Below are 27,818 nucleotides of genomic sequence, written 5' to 3' on the forward strand. Positions count from 1 at the left end.
AAAAGCTAATTAAGGATTTCTAGGGGTTGAGCAAAAATGGCAGAGCATATAAGGCTGAGCTCTCTGAACAACTTTAAAATAATGCCTCGAAAAAAATTCTGGATTGGCAGAAGAAGCAAAATGTAAGACTGGGACATTATTCCAGCCCAAGGAAACTTGGGGAGTCTGAAAGAGAGATCTGTTTGCTTACCATCTTAGGGAGGGAGGGAAGGTCAGAAAAAAAAGAGAATTTGGAACTCAAAACTTTTTTAAAATGAGTATTAAATTGTTTTTACATCTACTAGGGAAAAATATTCATAAAGTTTTTAATTAAGAGGGGGAGAGAGGGAGAAAGAGAGAGAGGTGGCAGTAGTGAAGGCCAGGTTGAAGCCTACATGGAGGAAATACCAGTGATATTTAAGTGCTACCAACAGAAGTAGCAGCAATTTGGGAAACTCTAGAGCCAGAGATAGTAAGGGGACCTGGCAACTGGTCAAAAATAGATTATTCCTATGCTAGCACTGGACTCAGAACCAGATATGAACTGGCAACTCCACTGCCTATATCAACACATAGTTCTTAAGTGCACTTCCTGGTCAAAAGGAAATAGACCTTAGGGGAAGTATTTCCTTTTTGTTCCAATGGATCAAAAATCCAGAGGAACAATTATAATACCAAAGAACACCAAAGGTAAAGGCCAGAGGGAAAATCAGGAGACCAGAGACCAAACTCTGGAAACACTGATAACTTCCAAATACCCAGAACCTGTCCTGAAAACAGCAATGCAAAAAAAAAAAAAGCCTAAAGCTTGGGATAATTCCTCTTTTGCTTCCCCACCCCTCCACTACTCAAGGCAGCAACAAAGCCTAACTTTAACATAAAGTTCAAAATCAAGAAATAAAGTGAGAAAATGAGCAAAAAGAAAAAAAGAATTTGAATGTAAAAAGCTACGAAAGGAAGGAAAGCTGAAGATAATCTCAGAAAAAAAAATACAAAGTCAAAACAATTACAAGTAAAGCCTCAAAGAAAAATAAGTAAATTAGACACATGCTGTAAAATTGAGATTTGAACTCTGGACTTCAATCCCCACAAGCCCTAGCTCCACTTCCCCAAAATGCTTTGTAATCTCACAGAATTCTGAGGTGGGTGAGATCGAGAAGGTATTTAAGCTGATGCAAAGGCTTTTGAGGGCTCTTTTGGACTTCCGTTTTAGAGCAGAGGAGTCTCTTCCATGATGTGAGATTATCTTGTCTAGGCCACTCTGGCCTAGGCACGTGTTTCTTATCCTGTCTTTTCTTTAATCCTTAACTTTTAATAAACCTCTAAAAATTATAATACTCCTTGCAGAGAGAAACTAATTTCTAACTGCCTCAGTCTCCCCTAAATTTTAACTGTTACAAAGCCCAATGAGAATTCATGGAAGAGCTTAAAAAACTGAAGTAAGGAGCTCCTTAAAAAGCAGAACTAGCCCTAATGGGGGAAAAAATGTATAACAGCTCACAAAAAAAACAAAAAGAAAAAAGAAAAACCCTTAAAAATTAGAACTGGGATAGTGGAAACTAATGTCTCCATAAGACATCAAGAATTAACAAAGTTAAAAGAATGAAAAAATAGAAGAAAATGTGAAATAATAATTGGAAAGACAACTGGCCTAGAATATAGAATGAGGAGATATATAAGTGTTGAACTACCTAAAAAACAAGATGAGAAAAGAGTCTAGACATCCCATGTCAAGAAATTATCAAGGAAAGTGGCCTCTGTATCCTAGAACCAGAAGATAAAATAGACATTTAAAGAATCCACAAATCACTTTATAAAAGAAATCCCAAAATGAAAACTCCCAGGAATGACAGCCAAATTACAGAGCTCCCAGGTCACAGAGGAAATATGCCAAACAACCAGAAAGAAACCATTCAAATATTGTCATCTGACTCTAGTGGCCAGGCAAAAGTCATGAAGATTTAGGGTCCAGAAGGAAATGGCTGCCTTGGCATTTTCAATGTCTGACCAAATGACCCACAGTGCCAGCCTTCATGGCCATTATTCTCCTCTACCCATTTTCCTAGGCAAGTCTTCACATAACTGAAGTAGAGATCCCCCTAACCCACTGACAAGTTTTAGGCCTGTCAGTTAACCTCAACCTGGTTTAACCCATGTGCATGGATGGTTTAACTGGCGTGCAGCAATTATGCATGCTACAGTTTCTTGGATCCACAAGTGAGCCCTCGAAGCAGAGGTGCAAGTCCTCCTTGAATACTCAAACATCATCATGAGAGGGGCTAAAAGGTGGATCATTAAGCTCCTCCTAAAGCTTTCCTTTATAAAGGGCTCACAAAGTTCTAGCCTCTATTTGGCTTTGAATCCATTGAACACCATATCCCCTGGTACTCTTACTCTCCTTTCAGCAGTCTTTATTTTTTCCCCCAATTTCTATGAAGGAAGGAACTTTCACTTTTTCTTATTTGTATCCTCAGAACTCATCAACAGAACTCAGCAAAATGCCTAGCACATAATAGGTGCTTAAAAACACTTTTAGAATTTCACTTAATTTACACTGAACTCTCTCTCCAGTAGGAGCTCCTTGGGAATCCAAATTTAGATCAAAAGGTTTTTACCAGATATATCAAATGAAAGCATGGAAGATGCTTATAGAATTAACTTTTCCCACCTGGAATACACTGGCTTGGGTAGTATGTCTCCTCCTATCCTAATCTTCCTCTCCTATCCCCAAACAAATTAAATTACTTAAGTTTTTCCTACACACTGATGTACAAGTTACCTTTTCGTAGAACTTTATACAGGGTACATTGATCTCTTTGTGACTTTTTTCTTTTTTTTATATATACCTCTACTTGAAAATTTTTATTTAATTAATTTAGAATTATTTTTCTATGATTACAAGATTCATGTTCTTTCCTTCCCCTCCTTCCAACCCCCTCCCATAGCCGATGCACAATTCCACTAGGTTTTACATGTGTCTTTGTGACTAATTAAGAAATGAATGTACAGCTATAATACTTCAAGGGGTTCTCTTTTTAGGACAAAGTTTTTAGGGATCTGGATTTCTAAAGTAAATGAGGAAAAAGCAGAAATAAATTTCAATTTCTACTCTAAATGTCCAGAAGCCATTTAAAAGGAATTTTTAAAAAATTAGGCTGTGAGCTATGTAAGAGTAAAGTTTGTTTTTGCCTTTCTCTAGAACCCCTGTACCTATCAGTGTCTGGCATAAAGCAGGCCTTAAGAAATGCTTGCTGACTTGATGATTTGATTTGTTTTCTATGTGCCCAAAACTAAACTAAACTACCAGTCCAGTCCTCAAAGAGGATACTTTTTAAGAGGAAAGGCAACATGTATATGGAAGAGGCTGAGGGAACTCTGAGGTGAAAAGGTTCAGGGATGGTAAGAGGTGACATATGGTGCATAGATTGGACCTCTCTAGGAGAAATGGATGAAGTAATTTGATTTGATTGTATTTATACGTATATAAATACTTATAGAACTAGAAAGGAGTTAGTTGAATATGACTGGGGCTTTCCTGAAAGGCAGGAAAGAGGAAGTTATTAATCAGAAAAGGAAAGCCCCAGGACACAAGTAATTTTGGGACATTATTTCTTACTCTGGCTTCATGGAAACTAGGAAGGAGGTTGCCTTGCTACACAGTCTCCAAACCTCTGGAGACCCGAACTCGGTTTTAAACTCAAACCTTGGTGCTAAACTGTCTGACTGGTCAGTAACCCGAGTCAAAAATTTCAATAGTCAATTATATATAGCCAGCTTCAAACACTTCATATATCCTATTGAGCATTTACCCTAATTCTCTTTTTGTTAGCCAAAACTGGTTATAGCTTTCTATCTTTTGCTCTAGGAACAGTAAGCAGATCAATATTGCCTTCTACAAAGAAGAAGTTAACCCATCCCTTAGGGCCCTACTCATCATCACAGTGACTTATCAGATCAAAACAACCTTCCATGGTAACTATTCCCCTATATGAAGTTCCAGGAGGGCAAAGAGTATTTTTTTATTTTATGTTCAATATTTAGTACAGTATCTGTCACACAGCAGAGTCTTAATATTAACTGATTCTTTGACACAAATAGTAAGCATGCATAGTAAGCTTTTCACATACATTGATCTTTTTTCACTGCCCTCTGAATGACAAAACTAAATTCTTATATTTCCCCCTTATTTCTCTACTCTGAATATTTACATAATTAAATCTAATTTAGGTTAAATACTGTTAAATAACTCTTCAAAATTCTACTCTATGAAATTATCCAAGTTTACATATATGCACGTTTTAAAAATTACAAAGATATTGCTTATAGATCATCTGGTATCTGGTCAAATATAATGTAGACAATAAGCAAATAAGCATAAGTTCACTTAATTATTTCATCAACCTATGAATTTTAACACTTTTATTAAGAATAGTCTCAAAACAAGACTTATGTTTGCAACATGATATATTCTGATAGAATATAGTCTATAGTCCTACTGGAAGAAAAGCAAATATAAAAGTGTTGGATTTTTAATAAAATAAACTGAATCTTTCTTAACAGGAAAAAAAAAACTTTTTTTAATTCTCATTGCTGAGTTATTTTAAGAGCATCTCTCACTAATCCTCAGAATTTCATTCTTCAAATATCCATAAGATATTGACATTTCTCTTTCATTAAGTTTCTCTGGTACTCAGAAACAAAAACAAAAACCCTTCAATGAACTAAGTTTATTCTTTAATATAAGTTCAAGACACTCATTCTTCTAATAAAGCTTTGCTGCCACCTAGAGGGATGCTAGTAACTATGATTTTAAAATAGCAATGGACAAGTTTGTCTTTCTCAATCAATAACAAATTCAAATGTCAATTTTCTGTGCCCTGGTAGTATCAGTTCAGTACTATAATATACATTAAATGCCTACTACAAGAGGAGAGAAAACATACTATCAAATGAAAAATTAAAAGCTAATTAATTTAATCTTTTATAACTTAAAGGTGGCACAGGAGAGAGTGGCAGGTCTGGAGTCAGGAACACTCATTTTCCTGAGTTTAAATCTGGCCTCTGACATTTAGTAGCTGTGTGATCCTGGGCAAATTACAATTGTTGGCCTCAGTTTCCTCAAGTGTAAAATGAGCTACAGAAGGAGATGGCAAATCACTTGAGTACTTTTGCCAAGAAAACGCCAAATGAAGTCATAAACTGAAACTAAATGAAGTCACAACTGAAACAGATGAACAACAAACCTTAAAAGGTTAGTTTGTGTATAATTTTCAGGAATTTTTAAATAAAGATATTAATGCTTCATTTTTTTTGACAATTCCTCAATTCAGCTTCCTAATGCCTCCCTCTGTGCTTTTTCACAAATTATTCCTCCATACCTACCTATGGAATATGTTCTCACCTTGCAAGTTTTCTTCAATGCTCATCAAAAGTCTTTCTTGATTTTTCTAGTTGAGGGTTCAATAGAAAGAAAACTAGCTGTAGACAGTGGACATGGGTTAAAATTCTATCTATGATGTTTACTATCTGTGTGACCCAGGGCAAGTCACTTCAGTTTTCTCACCTGTGAAATTGGATAATTGGATGAGATGATCTCTAAGTTCCTTCCAGCCACAGACATTATATATGATAATACTGCTATCAAATTGCTTTGTATTTATGTTTTCATGTTCTATTTCCTGGTGAGATATAAGCTCCTTAAGGATAGGGTTTATCTTCACATCTCCAGCATTTTGCATAATACCTTGTAAATTTGTTGTTTGGATGTCTCAGTTGTGTATACAACTCTTCATGGCCTCATTTCAGGTTTTATTTACAAAGACAATGGGATGGTTTGCCCTTTATTTCTCTGGTTCATTTTACAGATGAAGAAACTGAGGCAAACGGGGAAAGTGACTAGCCCAGTGTCTGTGGCCAGATTTGAACAAGGTCTCCGTGACTTCAGGTCTAAGGCTCTACCTGCCCTACCTAGTAAACAGTAAACATCTAATATATTTAATAAACATTAATAAATATTTTTGAATTGAAATAGTATTTGCAAAGACTAAATTAATCATGGTTCCTCTGCCCTATGATATTTCAAAATAAACATCAAATTAAAATACAAATTACTTAATACTTTAATGATTCTGTAATGTCTCTGAAGAGGGTATCCTCACTCTTAGAACAAATTATAACCCAGCTACTCCTTCTACTTGTATGCTGTTTTTGTCCCTGTTCTTCCATAAATCCCACAAAGGGAATCAGCTCAAAATTGTAGATAAGATTCTTACTAGCTGTATGACCTTAGACAAGTCACAACCTATCTGTCCCAATGTCCTCATCTGTAAAAAGGGTTACTAGCTCTAACTAGAGTTGTTGTGAGATCAAATGAGAAATGTGTAAAGAAAGAGCCTTGCCAGGGCAGCTAGATGGTTCTAGACCTAGAGAAGGGAGGCTCTAGGTTCAAATGTGGCCTCAGACACTTCCTAGCTATGTGCCCTGAGCAAGTCTAACTTAATCCCAACTGCCTAATCCTTGGGGCTCTTCTGCCTTGGAACCAGTACACAGTATTGATTCCAAGACAGAAAGCAAAGGTTTAAAAAAAAAAAAAGCCTTGAAAAACCTTAAAAGCACTATATAGCTATTATTATTTTACATTTCATAGCAGGGAACTCAGATGCCCATCTCTAATCTCTTACTCTTACCACCTGAACAGACCATATCGTTTTCCAAATATGTATTTTCTCCCTAATATCTCTACCTCTACAGAAGTTGTTGAAAATGCAACTGTAGATACTTTGTGCCTAATGCATCTCTCCTTTACTTTTTGGTTCACTCACAACTTTGATTTCACAGAAAAAATGTAGCATCTACTAACGCAAACAATGTGCTAAGAGCTAGAAATACAAATACAACAATGAATCAGTCCCTGCCCTCAAGGAGCCTACTATAACACTAGTAGAGAGAGACAACACATATAGATAAGAAATCAAGGGAAGATAGTCTGGGAATCACAGGAATGGTGAAAGAAGCCATATTGTCCCATCTCTTTTCAGAAGTAATGAGGGTATTGATTTGATTCCATGAATAAGAAGTGGAAATCTAAGAACTCTGTTAAAGAAATAAATTCATACTGAGTAGGGGATAAGAGAAAGTTGTTTATGGAGATGGCACTTAATCTATGTGAATAAGATATGAACCAGAATAAGAAGAGAGTTAGTAATCAAGGGTTATTAAAAGACATTCTAAGTCTAGATGCAGGAAGGGGAAATACGACAGACAGGGTTGTATATAAGGGGCAGAAAAAAAAAAGACATTTAATTAGGAAAAAAGCCTCATGAATCCATCCTATGTGAATTGCTCAAAAATGACAGTCAATGAGTCCAAATTGATACAGGCTACTTCCCCAAACATCCTACATTACAAGAGTCAAAAGTATTCCGATAGGCATTTATTCCAACCCACACATGGGAAAAAAAAATCCTCTCTACAACCACAGTAGAAGTTTATTCTTTCTTTATATTATTTCTTCAAATTATGCAGAATCTTTTCTTTTTTTGCAATTTTCACCCATTATGCTTAAGTCTTCCCTCTAAGGCCAAGCAAAACAAATCTAATCCCCCTTCCATTCAAAGAACCATCCAAATACTTGAAGATGACTATCATATCTAACTCTTCTCTTTCCCAGGGTAGTGATACCACTCTAGGCTGAGATTCCTCATTACTTAGTCTTTTTATGGCATGATCTTTAAGATTGTGACTTTCCTGGTTTCTCTCACTGTTGACAGGGGCCTCAAAGTTCATCTAGTCCAATTCATATATATAAAACAACAACAACAACAAAAATTCTTTCAACAATATATTCAAAAAGTGATCATCTAGCCATTGCTTTATGTCTTTGAGGGGAGAAACTTATTACTACTTTCCAAAGGAAGTCATTCTATTTTTAGACAGCTATAGTTGTTTAACAAAATTTTTTTCTTTACATCAGCATATATTTGCTTATTTGTGAATGCTACCAGTTGGCTCATAATTTTGCCCTTTGGGGTCAAGTACAACAAACCTAACACTTTTTTATATATGATAGTTCCTCAAATTCTTGAAAAAGAGTTCCCATATCCCTTTTCTCTTCCTTTAGTTTGATCCTCACATAGCATAATCTTGGGGTTCTTGCCATCCAGGTTTTCCTCCTTTGGATATTCACTTACTTATTAAACTCCTTCCTCCCAGAATATAATACGATCATGATAAAATATGTTGGGACTATCACCTCTCTCCCTTTAAGTGAAGATCAATTCAACTCACTAACTAAACAATTGTCTTATATTTTATAATAACATGTCATATATGAGAGGTAATTTGGCAATAGGTAGGCTGTAAAGTCAGTCTTAGTTTTGATATTAGATATAAAATCTAAGAGTACACACACACACACACACATATATATAAAGGGTTTTAAAACCTTAAAGCATTATATATTAACTTACATCCATCCTTCCTAACCCAAACCTACTCATTCATTTTTTTCTCTATATATGCTTTTAGTACTTATGTCTTTAATTCTATTACTGTCCCTTAGAGGTCTTTCTGTATCTGATTTTCTTCTTCTCTATTCTTTTAAGTGACCATAACATACAATTATATTTTAATTATTATTATTTGTTTTTTATCATTGTTGTTATTGCTTTTTAACTTTTTTATAACTGTTTGCTTTATTTATTGAATAAAGTATTAGGTTTCCTAGTGTTAATTTTAAAAAGAGAACAAATGAATCATTTTATAGTTCTCTTAGGAAAAGAATTAAATTGCTATTTTATTTTTGTGGCCCTCAAAATGCCATGAAGAAATAAAAGAACTAAGAAATTAGGGGGAGCTTGGGTGGGGAGAGGAATTCTAACATGGTATTATTTCCTTCTTTTCTCATACTAACATTCCATTCCACTAGCAAAACATCCTATATAAAGATGTTCTAGTCCCTAAATAGTAATGAAATGATAATAACCCTCTGCCCATCATCTCCCCCCAGTATCTTGCCAGTTCACTTCTCTTCACATGTTGGTTGAACTTTATCAAACAATTCAGTTTTCAAATAATTACAAAACTAAAAACTATCCTATTATAGGAGGGTAACTACAATTTGGCAACAATTTATATATATGACTACCCACCTGTTATGAAGTAGTCAAACAATATTATGGGGTCAATTAGATCAATAGAAACAATATTCAAAGGGTTATGCAAGTCAAATGACAATGGAGCAGAATTTCACAATATGCATTGTGAGATTTATATATAATGTATAAAAAAATCCAGTAAAACTATGTACACCATGTAAGATTGTCAGATAATGCTTACAAAAATGAGTTTTTAATTCTAGAGCTAAAGCAAGAATTTGATAAAATTTACATTTGTAAACTACTTCAATAATTTGGTTAGAATCAATACCTAGCTAACACTCCTGGCATATAATTGACTATTATTTATTGAACCAATACAGTAATATTGAATATTCAAATAAATACAACCTTAGAAAAATTGCAAAATTTATCTAAAATATATGCTTAGAAACTCATTGTTTATGGCTTTAAAATTAGCAACCCCATAAAAGGAAATAAGCATGGTATACTTTACTTCTCAAACTTACTAATGAAGGGACAGGGAGATTCATAATGTTGAAGTCTTACCTAATCAAAATTCATGCCAGCTATTCCATAGATTTTGAGGATTTCCAGCTGACAAACACTGACACTATCAACACATACCAACCTAGACAGTTATAAGACTTTTAGGAAATCAAAATTAGCTCTTCATCAGTAGAAGGATCTTTGACTAGAACTAGTACTTCCAGTAAAGTCATTAATATTTGTTTAATGTCCCAACAGTGGAAAATGAATGTTTATAATATTTTTATATTCCTTAAAATGATTATGTTTTTAATATATTTTTAAATGTCTGTTTATGAATAGCTAGTAAAAAGTGACAATATTTTGAGTTTGGTGGAAAAAAAGTAGAAGATAACAAGAAAAAATCAAATTATACTTGTAGGCTGTTCATGCATTGGTTTCTCTTCCTATCATTCTTTGGAGCCCTTAGGAAAAAAGATAACAACTACTAAGACTATGCCCCCCAAAAAAGTAAAATGAAAAAAAAGGACCATTTGTACAAAAATATTCATAGAAGCTCTTTATGTGGTGGCAAAGAACTGGAAATGAAATGGAATAAACCAATTGGCAAAGGGCCAAAAAATATATAGTATATTAATGTTTTACAATACTATTGTGCCACAAAAAATTTAAAGAGATGATTTCAAAGAAACCTGGGAGAATATAGAGGAACAGATGCAAAGTGAAAGAAGTAAAAACAAAAAAAATTTAAGTATACAATAACAATGTCGTAAAAATGAATAATTCTAAAGAACCTGAAAACCTTAATCAACCCAACCACATAATTTCAGAAAATTTATGATGAAGAATGCTATTCATCTATCTGGAAAATGATAAGACTCAAAAAGCATGATACATACTTTTTTTGACAATGCCAACTTTGAAATTTGTTTTGTTTGATTCTATGTATTTGTTACCCTATTTCCCCAAAAGCAGCCATTATAGAGTTCCACTATTCCTATTCCATTCTTATGCCCCCAAGTTCCCAAAGGGATAGAAGTTAAGTGTTAAAGGAATATCCCAATTCTGCATTGGCTCTTTACCTGCATCTATGGAACATTAACTTAAAAAATAATTTCTTCTACAACCACTTTACCACTGAACTTCCAAGTAAAATATAAGTATATAAAGTTAAACTTTGCTAATGGATAGAAATGATTATGGTATACATGCAATAAGTGTCCATGTAGTGTATATACATAAATTATGTATAAACATTCACATCATTACACACAGCCAATACATCTAAATTGAATTAGATAGGAAAACACAAGTTTACATTTTAAAAGATATGAGAATTTTCCATTGTACTAAATCTACTTCAGGAAAATGCAATAAGTAATGGACACTCTAATGAGCTATTAATTTTTTATAATTTAAATACTGTCATCTTTGTCTTATGTTAACTTAAGTATATAAAGCCCAAATATATAACAGCACAATCATAAAATTCTCTCCCTTTAAGTTTATGGCTATTTTGAGAGGATTTTAGAAGTAAATAGTATTTTTCAAGGCAATTTTAAATTATGGTTCTCCTCACAGGATCACATTTTGGTTCTCCTTGGAGGATCACATGGTATCTTCAATTAAACAAACATTTATCATGTCCCATCTACATGTGAGGAACTGTGTTTTAACTTGACACAAATAAATCAATTCTTGGATTTTATTAAAACATAAAGAAGTGGTAAAGATCGATTACCCATTTTAAATTTTGGCACAGTTTAAAAGCTTAGTAAATATCACTATTATTTTCTTTCACATTGAAATAGTAAAAATCAGATAAGAAAGGGTAGTTTCTTAATATTGAAAGTGGCTGCTATCAGTTTTATTTGGGACTAATGGTAGACTTTTTTTAAGTGGAATCGGTTAAATTTCCCACATCCTGTTATTTAGCAGTTTTATAGATGAAAGGTAGAAAAGAATGGTAATAAAAGTACATATCAGTTTACAATAAGATTTACAAAACTAAAAAATAAATTTACTATTATTTTCAGATATATTATCTGATTGCCAGTTCCCATTTGTAAAAATAGAAATGGAGATTTCCATTTAAAAACTTATTTCAATATTTCCTATTTCAATAAAAATCCAAAGACCAAGGAATAAGTCAACACCTTAAGGCCATAAAGTAATATTTAATAATTTACTGCTCTATTACAATATATTCTACCCTAATAAACTTAAGAAACACCTCTGAAAATAAATTTGACAGAAAATGACTCTTTTACATAAGATAATATAGCTAAGAAAAAATCTCCCTTTTCATTACTTCCTGAGGTTTAAAAAAATTAAAAACAGACCCAAGAAAAGCACATTCAAATACGACAGTTTTAATATACTTTGGGAATATTCTATGCAGAATAATAAGAATTAAAAGATATGGACAAAGAATAAAATTTTATTAACACATTAAATATTCTTCCCTTAACTTTATAGAGAAATATCCACAAGCAGATGTTCAATTTTTAAACAAAAGAAAAGCATCTCCTGAGTTTTCTGTCCATTTACATAGCTTTTAAAAACAAGCACAAATCTTTGAGATACTTATATGAGCTAGAATTAAAATTCTGTTGTAAAATCCCAAGCTACAAACTAAAATGATTTCTGGATATATACAAGAGTTTAATGAATGGTGGCCTAGGGTAAATGAATAGGTAGCTGTCCTCAGAGCCAGGAAAACCTGGGTTCAAGCATTGCTTCTAGCACATACTTAGGGACAATGAGCAAACAACTTAACCTCTCAGTGCTCTAACTCTCTATCCCAATGAAATCACAGGCCTACTTCTATCCCTATCTAACCAAAATTAAATCAAAATGCCATATGAAACAAGTCTATATTATAGTATAAATACACCTTCACTTATTTCCAACACTCTCTGGATGAGGATGAATCTTCTTTATATCAAGGCTTAAAATTATGACAAATGAATTTGTTATAAAGAGCCAAACATATTTTTATCTAAAAAGCTTTAGTGTACAACTATCATGTATTTATCAATAATAGCTATTAAAAAACCACGTAATTTTAAGTTACATCTCAGCTCTGGCCTACAATTTGAATTTTTAAAAAATGATAAATAAAATAAGCACTTACAGTAAATATTCTCCTTCCGGTTCGATCAAAAGTTACACAGTATACAGAAGATAAATGTCCAAGAATTCTTTTGTGCATTTTCATGTGCTGATATACTGCAGTAGGTACAAGTCGCTCAAGTCTGTACTTTCCATTCAGTCTCCTTGAAAACAAAGTATCCGCTAACAAGAAAGAGGGGGGGGAAAAGATTTCTAAGTAACATCAGGATTTAGTTTTAAAACTACATTTTGATTACACTTACTTAAAAGGAAATTCTGTATTCATTACTATTTGGTATAGATATTTATAGACTATATCTTATCATTTATATAGAACCTAAGTCACTCTATTACATACTTTAAGACACTTTTACATGTTACTTCATTTGATCTTCATACAATTCAAATGGCTATGGTGGTCATTATTAATCCTATTCCAAAAATTAAGAAACAAAATTAAATGACTTTCCTGATGTTACAAAAACTGCTCAAGAGATTCATTAAAATCCATGGTCTCTAGGTTCAGATTGTTAGAATCTATAAGGAATCCTTAGAGATCACCTAGTTAGACACCTTTATTTTGCAAATTGGCAAATTGGGAAACAAACTAAAAGAGGCTTAATGACTTTCCCCCATCAGCTTGTAACACAGTAGGACACTGAGCCTAGGTCCAGTCCAAAGATAAATGGCAATTTGGCTGTTTTGTCTCAAAGTCATCTGAATGACTTTTAAGATTACCTTTTTATCCAAACAATAAAATTATTCTAATTTTCACATTTTATTAAGCATCAGTTTATATACTTTAAATTTCAAATAAAGAATTACATTCACAAAATCTTCAAAAAAGAAGTTCTATGAAGAAGGTTGAGTAACTTTCAAAACACTGGAATTGGCTAGGATAAAAGTGTATGTTGATCTAACTTTTAACTTGGACTTAACAAGTTCCTTACAGAAATTACACTTCATCCTCAGACACTAATATTGTTGTGTTTGCTAGCTATTTTCATTGTGGCTGTGTTTTTTTTACAAATACTTTTCATTAATATTGCAATGTGTGATGACCAAATGTCCCACAAAATATTATTTCTTGCTTTTGGGCATATCAAAAAACAGAAACCAAAAGACATACCATTCTGCCAACTTCTTTCTCTGACACTCAAAGGATGACCTATGTGCCACCCTCCTTTAGTCAGAAATTCCTTTTTTCTTCTAAATGGTTTTTATCAAGATTGATATGATCTACTCATTCAATATGTTTGCTCACTGGTCACTGAACACATTCAAAGAACCAACAGAGCAGTCAACTGAAATTTAATATTCTAACAACTGAAATTTTTAATGCTCTCTGCCCCATTCCTTGCCAGTCTGCCATCATCAATATAGAAGCACAAGTAGCCTACACATGACTATGGACCGTTTAAAATTTTCCCTTTTTCATAGGATATCATGGCCAGTGGTTTCATCACCATGACCTCAGTTTATTAGTGATGTGCCTGTCCATGATTAGATAGGCAGCTCCTCAGAAAACAGATTTGGTCCAAGCCTTTTCATCATGGAAGAAGCATAACCTTTTAGAACCCAATGTCAATATAACACCACAAAGAATCAGAGTAGGACTTCTTTGAAGGACTTTTAAAATACAAAACTTATATTGAGGACTTCTAAAATCTCAGGATTCTTTAGGAAGAATACTACAATTTTGTGTGTCATACAGCAATAATTACAACAAAGCTAAAAACTGTCCAGATTTTCTTTTAAATTTCCTATCATTAATCTTACTGTCTCACAAAGTATTCCATTTCATTGCTACCCAGGTCCAGTTATTAAAGTTATTTCCAATCTTCAATCAAAATCACTTCCCTCTAACTTCTACTTACTGGTATTATTTCTGTCTTCTGCAATTATACAGAGACAAGTATGTAACTTCTTCCTCCTTCCACATGGCAATCTTTCAAATAACTCTTTACATCCCAAGAATCTTGTTCCTTCAGATGTCGTCTTAACTCATCTAAAAGTGGCAAGATCTGCTTCTTTAAATAACAGATCTTAACAGAAAACTCAGCTTTGGCCATGTTAAATGCAATGTAATCTTTGAAAAAATAATAATAATCCTGCAAATGGAGTGTAATCTGGCATCCACTATCCTTCAAAACCATTCATCAGTAAGTTTTTATTTGCTGATATATGGGCCCCGATAATTCAATTAGGTGGCTGCATGCTTTGAGAAATTCAATACTAGTTTATGACATGATTCCTTCCCTGAAAAAGCTTACAATCCTTTTGGGAAAGAAAGAATTACCTATTTAACACAATTTCCAGAATTTTAATGCTGTGGGTACTACCCTCATCTCTAGAGATTATAATCTCTCCTATTTGTCAGACAGCTATAGAATATAGAATGTGAGATGGAAATATAGAATGCGAGATGGAAATTAATCAGATACTAAACTAGTGGTTAAGATTGTTAGGTGCCATAGTTTTGCTTATAGCAAGGTTAACAAAGCCTGAATATTTGAAGAAAGCGATTTGTAAACAGTTGTGGGGGGTGAATAGTAAAAATAAGGAGACAAAAGAAACAATCTGACTGGAACAGATGATTCCGTGATAAGTGGTGAAAAAAGGTTCTACAGCTGACACACAGCTGTAAAATAATCAACTAATAAATGTGGATTTAATCCTATAGGCATCTTTGTTTAACATCTTGGCAAAAAATACACCATAAAAACAATAGCTGCATGGATTGACTTATAAGAGAAGACAGTAGAGAGAAATATACAAAGGCCCAAATAAAACTAAAGAAGATCCATTACTTCTCCTACAAACTAATCTTTTTCTTTCTTGTATCTTTAAAAAAAAAAAAAAAACCTTTCTTTCTCTTCCCTTTCCTCAATGTCCAATGTCTTTAAACCTTGAGCCTTCTTTCATGAGTCTTAGCTAATCCCCAATTCCCTTAATACCCAAATGGTTGTCTTTATTGGAAGTCATTAAATAGTTTTGTAATAACTTCATCTCTATAAAGGCAACCAAACGCCTTTGTGATTGCCACAGTGGAAAAAAAAGGACAAATCCCATCTTCTGCACAAGATGATTTTTAAAAACTATCCATGGGGGCAGCTGGGTGGTTCACTAGACTGAGACCCAGGCCTGGATATGGGATGGCCTGGGGTCAAATTCGGCCTTAGACACTTCCTAGTTGTTTGTCCCTGGGCAAGTTACTTAATCCCCACTGCCTAGCCCTTACCACTCTTCTGCCTTAGAACCAATACACTGTAGTTAATTCTATAATGGAAGGTAAGGGTTAAAAAAAAACCACAAAAACTAAAAACTATACATGAAGAAAATTAAATTTACTAAACTAAGAAGAAATAATTAGCCAAATGAAGCAAAGTGCTAAGTAGCTTAGGATAGATGTTTATATAGACAATCTAAGTTAGACTGAACCTATCAGATGCGCTCTACAAAATTTCCTTTTAAAAAACAAAACCTAATCTACACCTGCAATACACTATACAACTTAAATAATAATTTTAAAAGTAATTTCTTTTTCAGACATAAATTTTTCCAATTTGATTCCTCACAATGAAAATTCAAATATGGATCTTAAACCCTCCAAAAAGCTCCAGGTCAATAAATAATGCCACAGAAAATCTCACTAAAATAAAATCCAAGCTCACTAATTTAGCAATCCAAAAAATTCATGAACTTGGATGCTAATAATAATAATAATAATACATCTGTATTTTCAATACAATTTAACTACAATTTTCCATTTCCTTCAATGAATGTGGACAACAATTCTGAGAAGCCTTTCATACTCTTCACCTGACTAAAAGAGCCCAATGACTCAAAAAAGATTAAGATTACCTAAATTAAATGGTCTTACTTTCTTTGAGGGTAACTGCACTTAACTCATTTCTGTCTTAGAAATGGGTGGATCTGGAGGGGAAGGAAGCTTCAAATATTTAATTTCTTCAGGGATCATGGTGTAGAAACTCTTCCCAATACACAATATCTCTATAGGTTATAGTTTTAGAAACTTGATAGAGAAGTAATGAGATTAACTTGCCCAAATTCACACAGCTATTATATTAAAGGTAGCCCTTGAGCCTAGTTCTTCTAAACTCCAAATTTGCCTTAAAAGAGAAACAGCATTCAAACTGAGTGTCCATAAGTAATTCACTTAACTTCTGTAGGGCTGTTTCCTCATCTCAAAATGGGGGTCTTGGACCAGATGAATTCAGTTCTAACCTAAGGGTTTATGGTGAAGGAATTTTAATCACAATCCACTAGATCTATGATGGAGAACCTATGGTACATGTGCAAAAAGAGGGCATGTGTGCCAAAAAGGGCACACAGAGCCCTCTCTGTGGGCATGTCTACAGTCACCTGCCAGAGTTCATTACTACAAAGTCAGAAAGACTCGGGGCTCCCCTACACCTCTCCATGCTCTAAGAACATTCCTCACTTTCCCTGCTCCTCTGCCCAGCAGCCCAATGGGAACGTTTCTTCCCTCCTCTCTGGGGTAAGGTGCTGGCAGTGGGGAAACCTCACATGCTGTGTACGGGTGTGATGCAGACAGCAGTCTGTTGAATCTGTGAAGGCAATTCCCATGGTAGGGTTGTAAAGGAGTCAGGTTTGAGGGGAGCATAGTTCACAACGTGGCATATAGCTGGAAGGGAGTGGAATGTTCGGCCACTCTCCTTTCCCTTTCCACACACTCTTCTCATCACCCACCCCTCCTACCCAGCAACCCAATGGGAAAGTTTCCTCCCTACCCTGTCTGGGGCAAGGGGGATGGTGGTGCACAGGGTGGCGCAGGCATGATACTTGGTCTGGGAAGGGGGGACAGGGCCTAGAACTGTTTCTAAAACAGTTTGCCATCTATGCACTAGATCATGCTAAATATAAAATTATCATTCTCAGTTTTTTTTAATTAAAATATAATTGGCCACATGCACAAAAATCAGAATACATACTATTAATGGAAACTTATAGTTAAATGATTACTGAATTATTCAAGTAAGGTAACTATCTAAACAGCTCAGACCATTTAACCCAGTTGTCCCATTCCTCTACACACACACACACTTAAAAATCTCCACATAGTTAAATATTCATAAGTGCATTTTATGTATGTGGTAGCAAAAAACTAGAAACAAAGCAAGTTTCCATAATTTGATAGTGAGCCAAACCAACTGTGGTTTCCAAAAACTGAAAAGAAATACATCTGCATTGTAAGAAATAACAAATGTGAGGAATTAAAAGAAAAATAGGAACTCTGACCACAAAGAAGGATTAAAATTCTCTTTGGTAGAATCCATAGCTTCCTTCAAAACTCAACTCATGTCAGTCACTTCCTTAGACAGCAGTTCCCTTCTCTACCACTAGAAGAAACCACTTAGCCTGTACTTTTCTTCCCCTTCACAATACCATGTTACAGTTAAACTTTTTCCACCACCAAATCTTATGTGACTAAACTCATTGAATGACCTACTTCAATGTTCCAAATCACAGATACTATTGGTTTATCTGTCAAATTACAATTGTAATTTTTCCTCATTGGAGGAAAAGAAATTAAAGTGGCTACCTCTATAATGAAAAATTCTGATTTAGAACTATGCAGGGCTCCACTAAGAAGTTCTCTCAGTCTAAGATACTCAAGTTGACCTGAGCTAGGCAATCTTACTATAGGCTTTTTTTTTTTCCTGAATATGGCTATTTCTCAATTTAAAGTAAATTATTTGCTTGTTCTGAGATGTGTCAACTTTTAACCAAGAATAGTTTCTCCCAGACTTATTAAAAGAGTATGTTCAAACTTGTGTTTGTAGAAATACTTTTTACAAAAAATCTGATAAAAAGATGTAGAATATTTGGTTCAAGGCCACAACATAGCAGAAATAATGTAATAAATATTGCTTTTGAATGAATTTTAAAATGATCTTTTGGTACTTAAATTTTTTAGAGTTTTTTATTGTTGCATCACTATTTCTGATTGAACATTTTCCCCTTCACCTCTTCAATAACAAGGCTAAAAACAGTTCAAGAAGCCAAGATATTGATCTTGTCTGAAATTAAATACAACTTCATAAACCCATAAGTCTCCTACTTCTCCAATGAAAAGAGGTCATGCTCACTTCTCTAGGAAAAAAAAAATTATTTTAATGGAGTTTTAAATGTTCACAACTTCCAAATGACATCTTTTTTAGCTGAAAATCCAACTGGTCTTTTATTGACTATTTGAGTACTAGGGCAAACAATATTCTGCTCACTCCTCATTGATTATTCATATAAAATTATGTAAATAGAGAAAATGGAAAAAATGGAGAGTGAAGCTAAAAAATGGGAATAGTAAATACCTAAATTATCTTTGTTCTTTTCCTTCTAGCATTTTCCCTTTTGGTCCATCTAAAAAAAATAAGGGAAGGAAAACATGAGATCTTAAGAACTTAAAGAAGCTAGAAATTTTAAAATGACCAACTTGGAAAGGATCATGTTCATGCCACATAACTTTATTCAAAATCACAAAACAATTTCTCTAAAGTTCTTAATGGCAGGTTGACAGTCTGCAACTGCCAGCTATGAACTAGAATTTTACTCTACTCACCTTCAAAAAATATAAGCAATCAGGGCAGGTAGGTGGCTCTGAGGATAGAGAACCATGCCTAGAAACAGGAGGTCCTAGGTTAAAATCTGGTCTCAGATACTTGTTAGCTGTGTGATCCTGGACAAGTCACTCAACCCCTATTGCCTAAGCCAGTGATGGTGAACCTTTTGGAATTTTATAGAGACCCCCTACCATGCCCTACCCCAACCCCCCCAAGATGTGTGCCTGTTCTTGACCCCTAATGTGTGCCCTAACCTTCTGACCCCTGCATTCAAGGGGGGTAAGGGGGAGGCCCAGGGAGTGGTATCAAGCTTAGAGGGAAAGCTCCAGTGTCCCATACCCTCAAAGGGGTCGGTGGGTATGTTGCCCCAGGCTACCAGCCCTTGGTTAGCTTCACTCCTCACCCCTGCAGCCACACTTGGCCTCCCCGAGCCCCTGCAATTGTGGAGAGGGTAGAATGTCTTACCCATTGAGTTCAGGGGCAGGGCCAGGCTCCCAGCTGGTAAAGCCAGGGACCTGCATGTGCCCTCAGAGGAGTCTCTGTGTGCCGTTATGCATGTGTGCCATAGGGCTGCCATCACAGGCCTAAGCCCTTACTGCTTTATTGCTTTAGAACCAATACTTAGTATGGATTCTAAGATAGAAGGTGGTATGAGTTTTTTGTTTCTTTTTAATTACCAACCAATACTTAAGTATGGATTCTAAGATAGAAGGTATGAGTTTAAAAAAAAAATACCAATCAGGATCATTTTCTACTAAAAACAGAGGAATCTATTTTCTTCGTTCTTAGACTGACAAAATATATCCCATTGTGGAAGTCAAGTTAATTTCTCCATTAATTAAGAATTATTGTAGGAACTATATTTAGACTACTAGAATCTATTATTGATAATGTGTAATTGGATATATGGCTTTTTAATTACATGTGATTCAGTGGAAGGAAGGGAAAGCTATAGTTGGGATCAGGAAATTTAAGTTCAAATCTGGCCTCAGATATTTACTAATTATGTTACCTAGGGCAAGTCATTTAATTTACCCTTTTTTAAAAAAACACACCTTAACTTCCATTTTAGAATCAATACTATGAATTGGTTGTAAGGCAGAAGAATGGTAAGGTCTAAGCAATGGGGGCTAAGTGACTTGCCAAGGATCACACAGCTAGGAAGTATCTGAGGAGAGATTTAAACCTAGGACCTCTCATCTCTAGGCCTGGCTCTGAATCTACTGAGTCACCCAGCTGCCCCCTAACTTGTCTTATCTGTAAAATGAAGAAGAAGATGATGATTATGATGATGATAGCACCTACTTCTAAAGAGTTCTGATGAGAATAAAATTTGTACACTTTTGCTAAAAATACATTACTTCTTTTGGCAATGTGTTTAGGGAAATAAACATTAGTAATGTGGTTGTTCCCAATTAGAATATGACAAGGCAAAGGGAGTTCCTGAACAAGAATAATAATGGAAAAGCAAAAGTGGAAAGAGCACGCTTCTTTTTATTTTTTTCCTTTTTTAAATTTAGAATATTTTTCCACAGTTACAGGATTCATGAACTCCACAACGCCCCTCCCCATCCCATTCTTTCTTCCCCTCTCCTGAATACAACAAGCAACTCTACTGGGTTATAAATGTATCATTGTTCAAAACTTATTTCTGTGTTATTCATATCTGCAGTAGAGTGATCCTTCAACACCAAAACCAAGAGCATGCTTCTTTACATTAGCACATGGGACCCTGAAAATCTCTCAGGGCAAAAATATTTTTCATTTTAATGAGTGTCCAGTAGAGTATCCAGAGGTCATATAACCTGTGAATTAAAAATCTAACTGTAAACATGAAGCCTGAGTTAATATCCTCATTTGCAGACCTATACTTCTATGTCACAAATGGTCATGTCTACAGATGTTGCTAGACTTGCTGTGTTACTTTATTTGTATAAATTAAATATTAATGACCAATTAATCACTGAAGAACTTTTATGTGAATGCTTGGCAAAAAAGTGGTGCTATAATATTCAAAATGTTTAGTAACTTTTTTGAATCTCATGATTTATCTAAGAACTTTTTTAATATTTGCAATAATGGTCCAAAAGCAATGGCAAATAAAATTGCTTGCACCGTACCACAGAGCAAGGCAATGGTACTGAACTGTACAAATAGTTCATTTTATTCTTCACTAACATGTGCTCATAGTTTTAAGGGAAAAAATGCTATCATGTAATAATGTCCTTAATGAAGCAATAAATTAATTTTATTAAATCTACACTCTTTTCAAAATTATATGAAATGATAAGTATACATAAAGCACTTCTGTGCTGAAGCACAATGCTTGTCTTGAAGAAAAAGTACATTTGGGATTATTTGAGTAGCAAGTTCAACTACTTTATACCTAGAAAACCATTTTTACTTTAAAGAGTAACAGCTGAACTATGGCTGTTCATATTGAGTACTTGACAAGACTTTTTTTGGAAAATGAATGAAATGATCCTGTCACTTCAAAGAAACCACAAACACTATTTATTGCCAATGACTTTTTTTTTAATTGAGTTTTCAACAGAGAATTAGAATTACAACTAATAAAGATTTTTCTGAAGAGATTAATGGTGATATTAACATGAAAATTTTAATGTCATATAATAAAATGTGTCAACATTTTTAGAATATCAATTAACTCAAATAAACAAAAAAACCTTAATATGTAAGACAGACCAATGGATTTTAATGTGGCGAAGTACAAAAAAGTTTCATGATACAGTTTCAAATGCCACATTGCAAATAACCTTTAAGCTCTTATCAAGTTCTGGTATAATATGAAAGACTATCCAGGGGGCAGCTGGGTGGCTCAGTGGATTGACAGACAGGCCTAGGGACAGGAGGTCCTAGGTTCAAATCTGGCCTCAGACACTGTGTGATCCTGGGCAAGTCACTTGACCCCCATTGCCTAGCCCTTACCACTCTTCTGCCTTGGAGCCAATACACAGTATTGACTCCAAGACAGAAGGTAAGAGTTAAAAAAAAAAGTTATTTAACTTAGCATGTAATTGGTTTATTATTTTTATTTTTTAAATGAATTAATGTTTTAAAAACTGATCAGTTCTTACTTCTAATAGGTCAAATTAACAGGGATAGGTAATAACTTACACAAACAAAAGCTCTTTGGGGTATTTAATACTTTCTATGATTGTAAAAGGAGTCCCAAGACTAAGAAATCTGAGACTTTGTGCTAATGAAGAATTAATTCCATTCAATTCTTTCCTAGATGTTTATGCCAAGGGTGAGAAAATATTTAGGTATAGTCAGTCAGTCGGTAAGCAGGTATCCAAATCACGTTTGCAAAGAAACTGTATTTATGGTCCTAACTTCTCAAGAAGATAAACGACTGAATGGAGAGGAATCTGTATTTTCTGCATTGTCAGCATTACTCCCACTCTCTCACTGCTTCCTTCTTAGGACACAAAGACTCTTATGTTCTTAATGAAGTGCTCAACAGTTCCTACCAATTTTTTAAAAACATTGCATTTCTAAATTTGTCATTAGGTATTTAAAGTTAATAAAGATTTCAGTCTACAAGGTAATTCCTATATGGAAGATATACAATCAAAAAGAATATGTTGGGTATAGAGAGGTGGAGGGAAAATGGGATGTAGAAGACTGATCCAGAGAGTAGACAGTCACAAAGGTTTTTCAGAGAGTAGATTAATGGCCAGGAATCTGTCTGGTCAACAGCGCCTACTAGCTTTAAATTTCTATGATTATAATTTTCAAGAAATTGGGATACAAAAAAAAAAATCAAACAAATTCAGGTTAATTTTAAAAATAACATTCTCTTAGCCTACACCAGGTAATTAGCAGAAGCACTTACTAGAAAAGAAGCAGCTTTATAGTTAAGATTTTTCAATATACTGAAGATATCAAATACTTCATGACAGTTAACCAAAGCTACAAATTAGCTATATTCCCAGACAAAGAGAGAGCTGTAAGAAAAACACCTAAAAGTGACACTTGTAATTTTTTAAAATTTAGAATAACTTACATTCAAAAATTTCAGCATTAATGGATGTTAACAAGTTAATAATTTTCATTTCATTAATAACAGACAATAAAAAGACAAAATACAAAACAATATTTTCTTTGGATTTTAATAGTCATAAAATCAAAACATTACTTTAAAATTCTCCATTTTAATGGCCATATTAAAAGTTTTAACTTACTTCAAAATGTTCTATTATGCTTAGTGCAAAAATCAATAAAGCACATTCAAATCAAAATGAATTTTAAAGATATTATCAGTTCAAGATTATAGAATCTAACTTTAGATAATTCAGTGTTAATAGTCCTTTATTAGGAGAAGTAGACTAACATCAAAAGTATCTAGAGAGGTATTATTCACAACATAAAATACCTATTGTCTATTGTAAGGATCTCATTACTATACTAAAAGTCTTCAAATTTTTTAAGAAGAACGCTATCTTTATATATGCCCCAAACCTTCAGATTCTATTCTATCTAATTTTTGATACTTTCAATACCAAAGTTTAGCACATGTAGATTATAAATCAAAACAAAGCAATCAATAAGCATTTAGTAAATACCTATTATGTACTAGGCACTGCCTTAAATACATAATGAATCAAATAAATATTACTTTGAAGATGCATCTATTATAATAAGAATGAAGCATGCTAATTAAACCAGTAAAAAAATCAAATTCACTTAGCCTTTCTATATAGGCCTGTTTTTTAACCAAGTGCATTAAAAACGATAGACTATAATCTGTTGAAAAATACATGATACTCTAAATTAACTACAGCCAAGTCTACTATCAGTGAAAAAATGAATCCTATGAAGCAGGCACATGTATTTGAATTTGTTCTATTTGAAGTTATAAGTATGTAAAACATGTTCAGTGGTTCTAACCCAATGGAAATATGTAGTATGATTTCAAATAATTAAACCACACCATGAGATTCCTTATTTGCATCAACTGGAAGGTAGTTTTATTTCTACATTACACAGACACATAATATACTATTCTCTAATTTTAGGAAAGAATATCTGAGCAAGAAAAATGCACTTATTAAAGCACTCCCCTTTGAAATCCCATCTCTCAAACATTCTTATTCAAAATGTATTAGAATAATTACACATTTTTTAAAAGCTCTAGTTAGTTCCCAAAGGCTGGTTAATATTATTGTACAATTAGTAATATTATTCTCTATAGGCTTCCAATAAACAATTCCATATTTTAAGTCTTCTGTTTTCTTTTGAATCTATTCTTTCCTTTTTCTAAAGATGTTTATTTTTATACCTTTTTAAATTTCACTCCTTAGTTTAATGACTATGTCCATTTCAAATGACATTTCTGAGTACAAAGAAAAATGTTTATCCAAATCTACTTGAAAAGCTTGTATGAGACTAAAGGTATAGGTTAATAAGTGTGTATTAAAACAAATTTTTATATAAAAAATATAATTTTTATGACTATTAAATGAATAAAACTTCATTATCATGCTGACCACATTAATCTGATTCATTCCTAGAAAGATATTCATCGACATAATCATTAAAGATATCTAGTAGAGAAACAGTTGAGTACTCAAAAAAATATGATCAAGGCCATACCAAAAATGTCTAGGTCAAAGGAATTTGTATTTGAAAAGTATGTACAAAGGTACATAAGCTCACAAAATGAAGTCTCAATATAATTAAAATGACTAAGATGAGAGCAAATAAATTCAACTTAACATGATATTTTGTAGCAGTTAAAAAGTACAAGACAAGAGGAGACCTGGCTTGGACAGTTCACATAAAAAAGATCTAGGCATTTTATTGCAATCTTAAGGATTCAAATAATGCAATATGACAAGCAACATTTTTACAGTATCACATAATCTAAAATGGAGAACATCATAATTCACTCTTTAAACATATTGGAACTTGGAGTATCACACAAAATATATGACCACGAAAGCTTACCATATTCCTAAATATCTTGCTTTCAGGGGGTTTTTTTCTTGATTTTTTAATGAAAATCCCAGGATAAGTAGTACATACAGAAAGAAATCACTTGTAAGCAAAACTTTAAAAAAAAAAATATACACAACAAAGAATACTTCTTTTCTTTAAGTTAAGAATTTTCTTAAGAGGATATTAATACAGCCTTAGCTGAAAGGTATAAATTTCAAAGAGTAGACTGAATTCACAACAAATCATGAAATACCGCTAGAACTTATATATGATTTTACTGGTACAGAGAAATTCCTGGTGAGGGAAACTTCCTCTAAGCAGATCAGAAATTCCTCTGCAACTTAAATTTTCCAGATTTTTTTAGGACACTAAGAGATCACAGTTCCTAAATCTAGAACTAGATAAGAAAACTTATCACAGAGGTTAAAGAAATTTGCTCAGTCACATGACTAATCTATATTAGAGGCAGAAACTGAAACCAGGTTTTCTTGACTCTGAGAATAATAGCTCTCTACTTCTAAAGATAATTCCTCTCAATTGTAACTTTTCACATTCTAAAAAACTTACATCCCTAAATCAAAATATCTTAGTCAGATATGAACATGTAAAAATGCAATAATAAATATTGGTGTTTTATCTTTGATTTGCTCTTGGAGTTTTTTTGGTTTGTAGGAGTTGGTCAGCTTCTGTGATTTCATTGGTATAGTGAACTTCCTATGATGAAACTTTCTATTAGGACCAGTAACTACTGCAATTTGAAGGCATCTTAAGAATGCTGCCAAGGGCCCTTAGTGATTAAATTATTTGCTTGCAGTCACATTGCTAGAATGTGTTGGATGATGTACTTGAACTCTTGATTTTCTTGACTCTAAGGCTATCTTCTAATGCTACATTACATTTAAGTATTTAAGAGGAACTATCAGGTTTTGCTATTTTGACAAGAATCCTATAGTAAAATGAACATGGAATAGAATTTTTAAAGACTCTCATATTTTAAATATATGTAGTTTTCCAACATAAAAAATAAAACAATCTGGTCAATGTTGGAAACCTGTTTTTCTTACTATCTAAAATTCTCAGCAAAGAATATTGCTTTTCTTAAGCAAGTAACTATTTCTCTTCCTTACTCTTTTCTTTGCAGAAGTGGGGGGAGTTCTTGGAATACAAAACACTACAGAAGTCATTTTTGCAATGTGTTCATTAATTTCGCCGATTTTTTTCCTTTTTATTCTTTATTAAGAAATTTAAATCTCTAATTTCAAATGAAAACCTAAAAATATCCTTTAATACAAACCAACAAAAATCAAAAGCCTAAATAAAATGTTTAATCTTATGTTTCATGATAGAATTTATATAAAAGCAACATTCATTCTCAAACAAAAAATGTGTATGCAGAGAAAAGAAGCTACAAAGGCCTAATTGCTTTTGGGATTTGGCCACCAGACACTTTTCTCATAGGGGAAACAATCTTTAAAAGGACTTAATACTAAAATACAACTTTACCTTAGTTTTTAAAATTAGGAATATTATTTGGCACTATGTGAAGTGGTCATAAGGAATTGTACTAGAATAGTGTTACAAAGTGGAAGTTATATTCATTTGAAAACCATAATGGGATAACTCTATTTGGCACTTGATTGGATATGAAAGCAGGAGGGAAAGGGAGGAAATCAAAGTTACTCTAAGTTTTTAAGCCAATGTAAGTGGAAGAATGGTGGTATTTTTAAAAGAAACAGGGAAGTTGGAAAAAGTTAGTTTTGAGAGGCTTCTATATTATCTTCTGGACCTGATGAATGGTAGTAAGAGTATTCAGTTGGGTCCAGCAGCCACCTGACCCTAAAGCTCTAGGACTCATAAATGAGGTCTATGCAGGGAACCATCTCCATACCAGGAATAATTAAAAGTATGACAGTGGATAAGATCATCAGGAGACCAGAGTGTAGACAGGGAAAAGAGGATCAAGAAGAGCATCTTTAACAAATATGTTCATACTAGGGAAGAAAAGAAGGTAAGAAGTCAATAATAGAGACTGAGTAATATATAGAGATTGAAAACCCAAAACAGAACAGTGTCATGAAAATGTAAAGAACAGAGTATCAAAAACAAAAGAATGATTTATATTAGCATTTTTTGCAGAAAAAAAGAATGAAAAAGGGTCATTGCAAATCGAAAAGAATAGCAGGTATGTTCTTGAGAGAACAGTAACAAAATATGATACAAGGGGGAGAAGGGCAGGCCATAAGCAGAGATTTTAGGAAAATAGAATAGAGGCCCAGGTAAGGATATGTTAGTGGGTATTAGTGGCAATGAAACAGGCCTTCTAGATACCAAGAATTCAATGTACTTTCAATTATTGCTATTTGCTGTTAAGTAGAGCAGGTAAAAGATCAGATCACTAAGAAATTGGGAGAAAGGTAGAAGATATCATTCGGTGCCTAAGCATATGATATCTCAAATGCATATCTGAGATGGAAACAGAGATTGGGCAGACTAATGAAGAGGTAAAGCAGACAAAATATGAAAGGTATTATGTTGTCAGGCAACAAACAAA

The 27,818-nt window shown here is 33.6% G+C and overlaps 1 protein-coding gene and 1 long non-coding RNA gene across 5 annotated transcripts in view; one reads left to right on the forward strand and one right to left on the reverse strand.

The window, feature by feature from the left end:
- PHIP (pleckstrin homology domain interacting protein) overlaps positions 1 to 27,818 on the reverse strand; it is a 187,256-nt gene that overhangs the window by 129,067 nt on the left and 30,371 nt on the right. For 3 of the 4 annotated variants that reach the window (XM_001365983.4, XM_007484241.3, XM_007484242.3), the window contains exon 7: positions 12,721 to 12,881. The exons of the other annotated variant lie outside the window; for it this stretch is intronic. In XM_001365983.4, coding sequence (XP_001366020.2) covers positions 12,721 to 12,881 — 161 coding nt within the window. The remainder of the gene's footprint in view (positions 1 to 12,720; positions 12,882 to 27,818) is intronic. 4 annotated transcript variants of the gene reach the window in all.
- The window catches only part of LOC103094849 (uncharacterized), an 85,877-nt gene that overhangs the window by 53,642 nt on the left and 4,417 nt on the right, over positions 1 to 27,818 (forward strand). The gene's annotated exons all lie outside the window — the stretch shown is intronic.

Source organism: Monodelphis domestica, chromosome 2 (assembly GCF_027887165.1).
Source record: "Monodelphis domestica isolate mMonDom1 chromosome 2, mMonDom1.pri, whole genome shotgun sequence".
NCBI lineage: Eukaryota > Metazoa > Chordata > Mammalia > Didelphimorphia > Didelphidae > Monodelphis > Monodelphis domestica.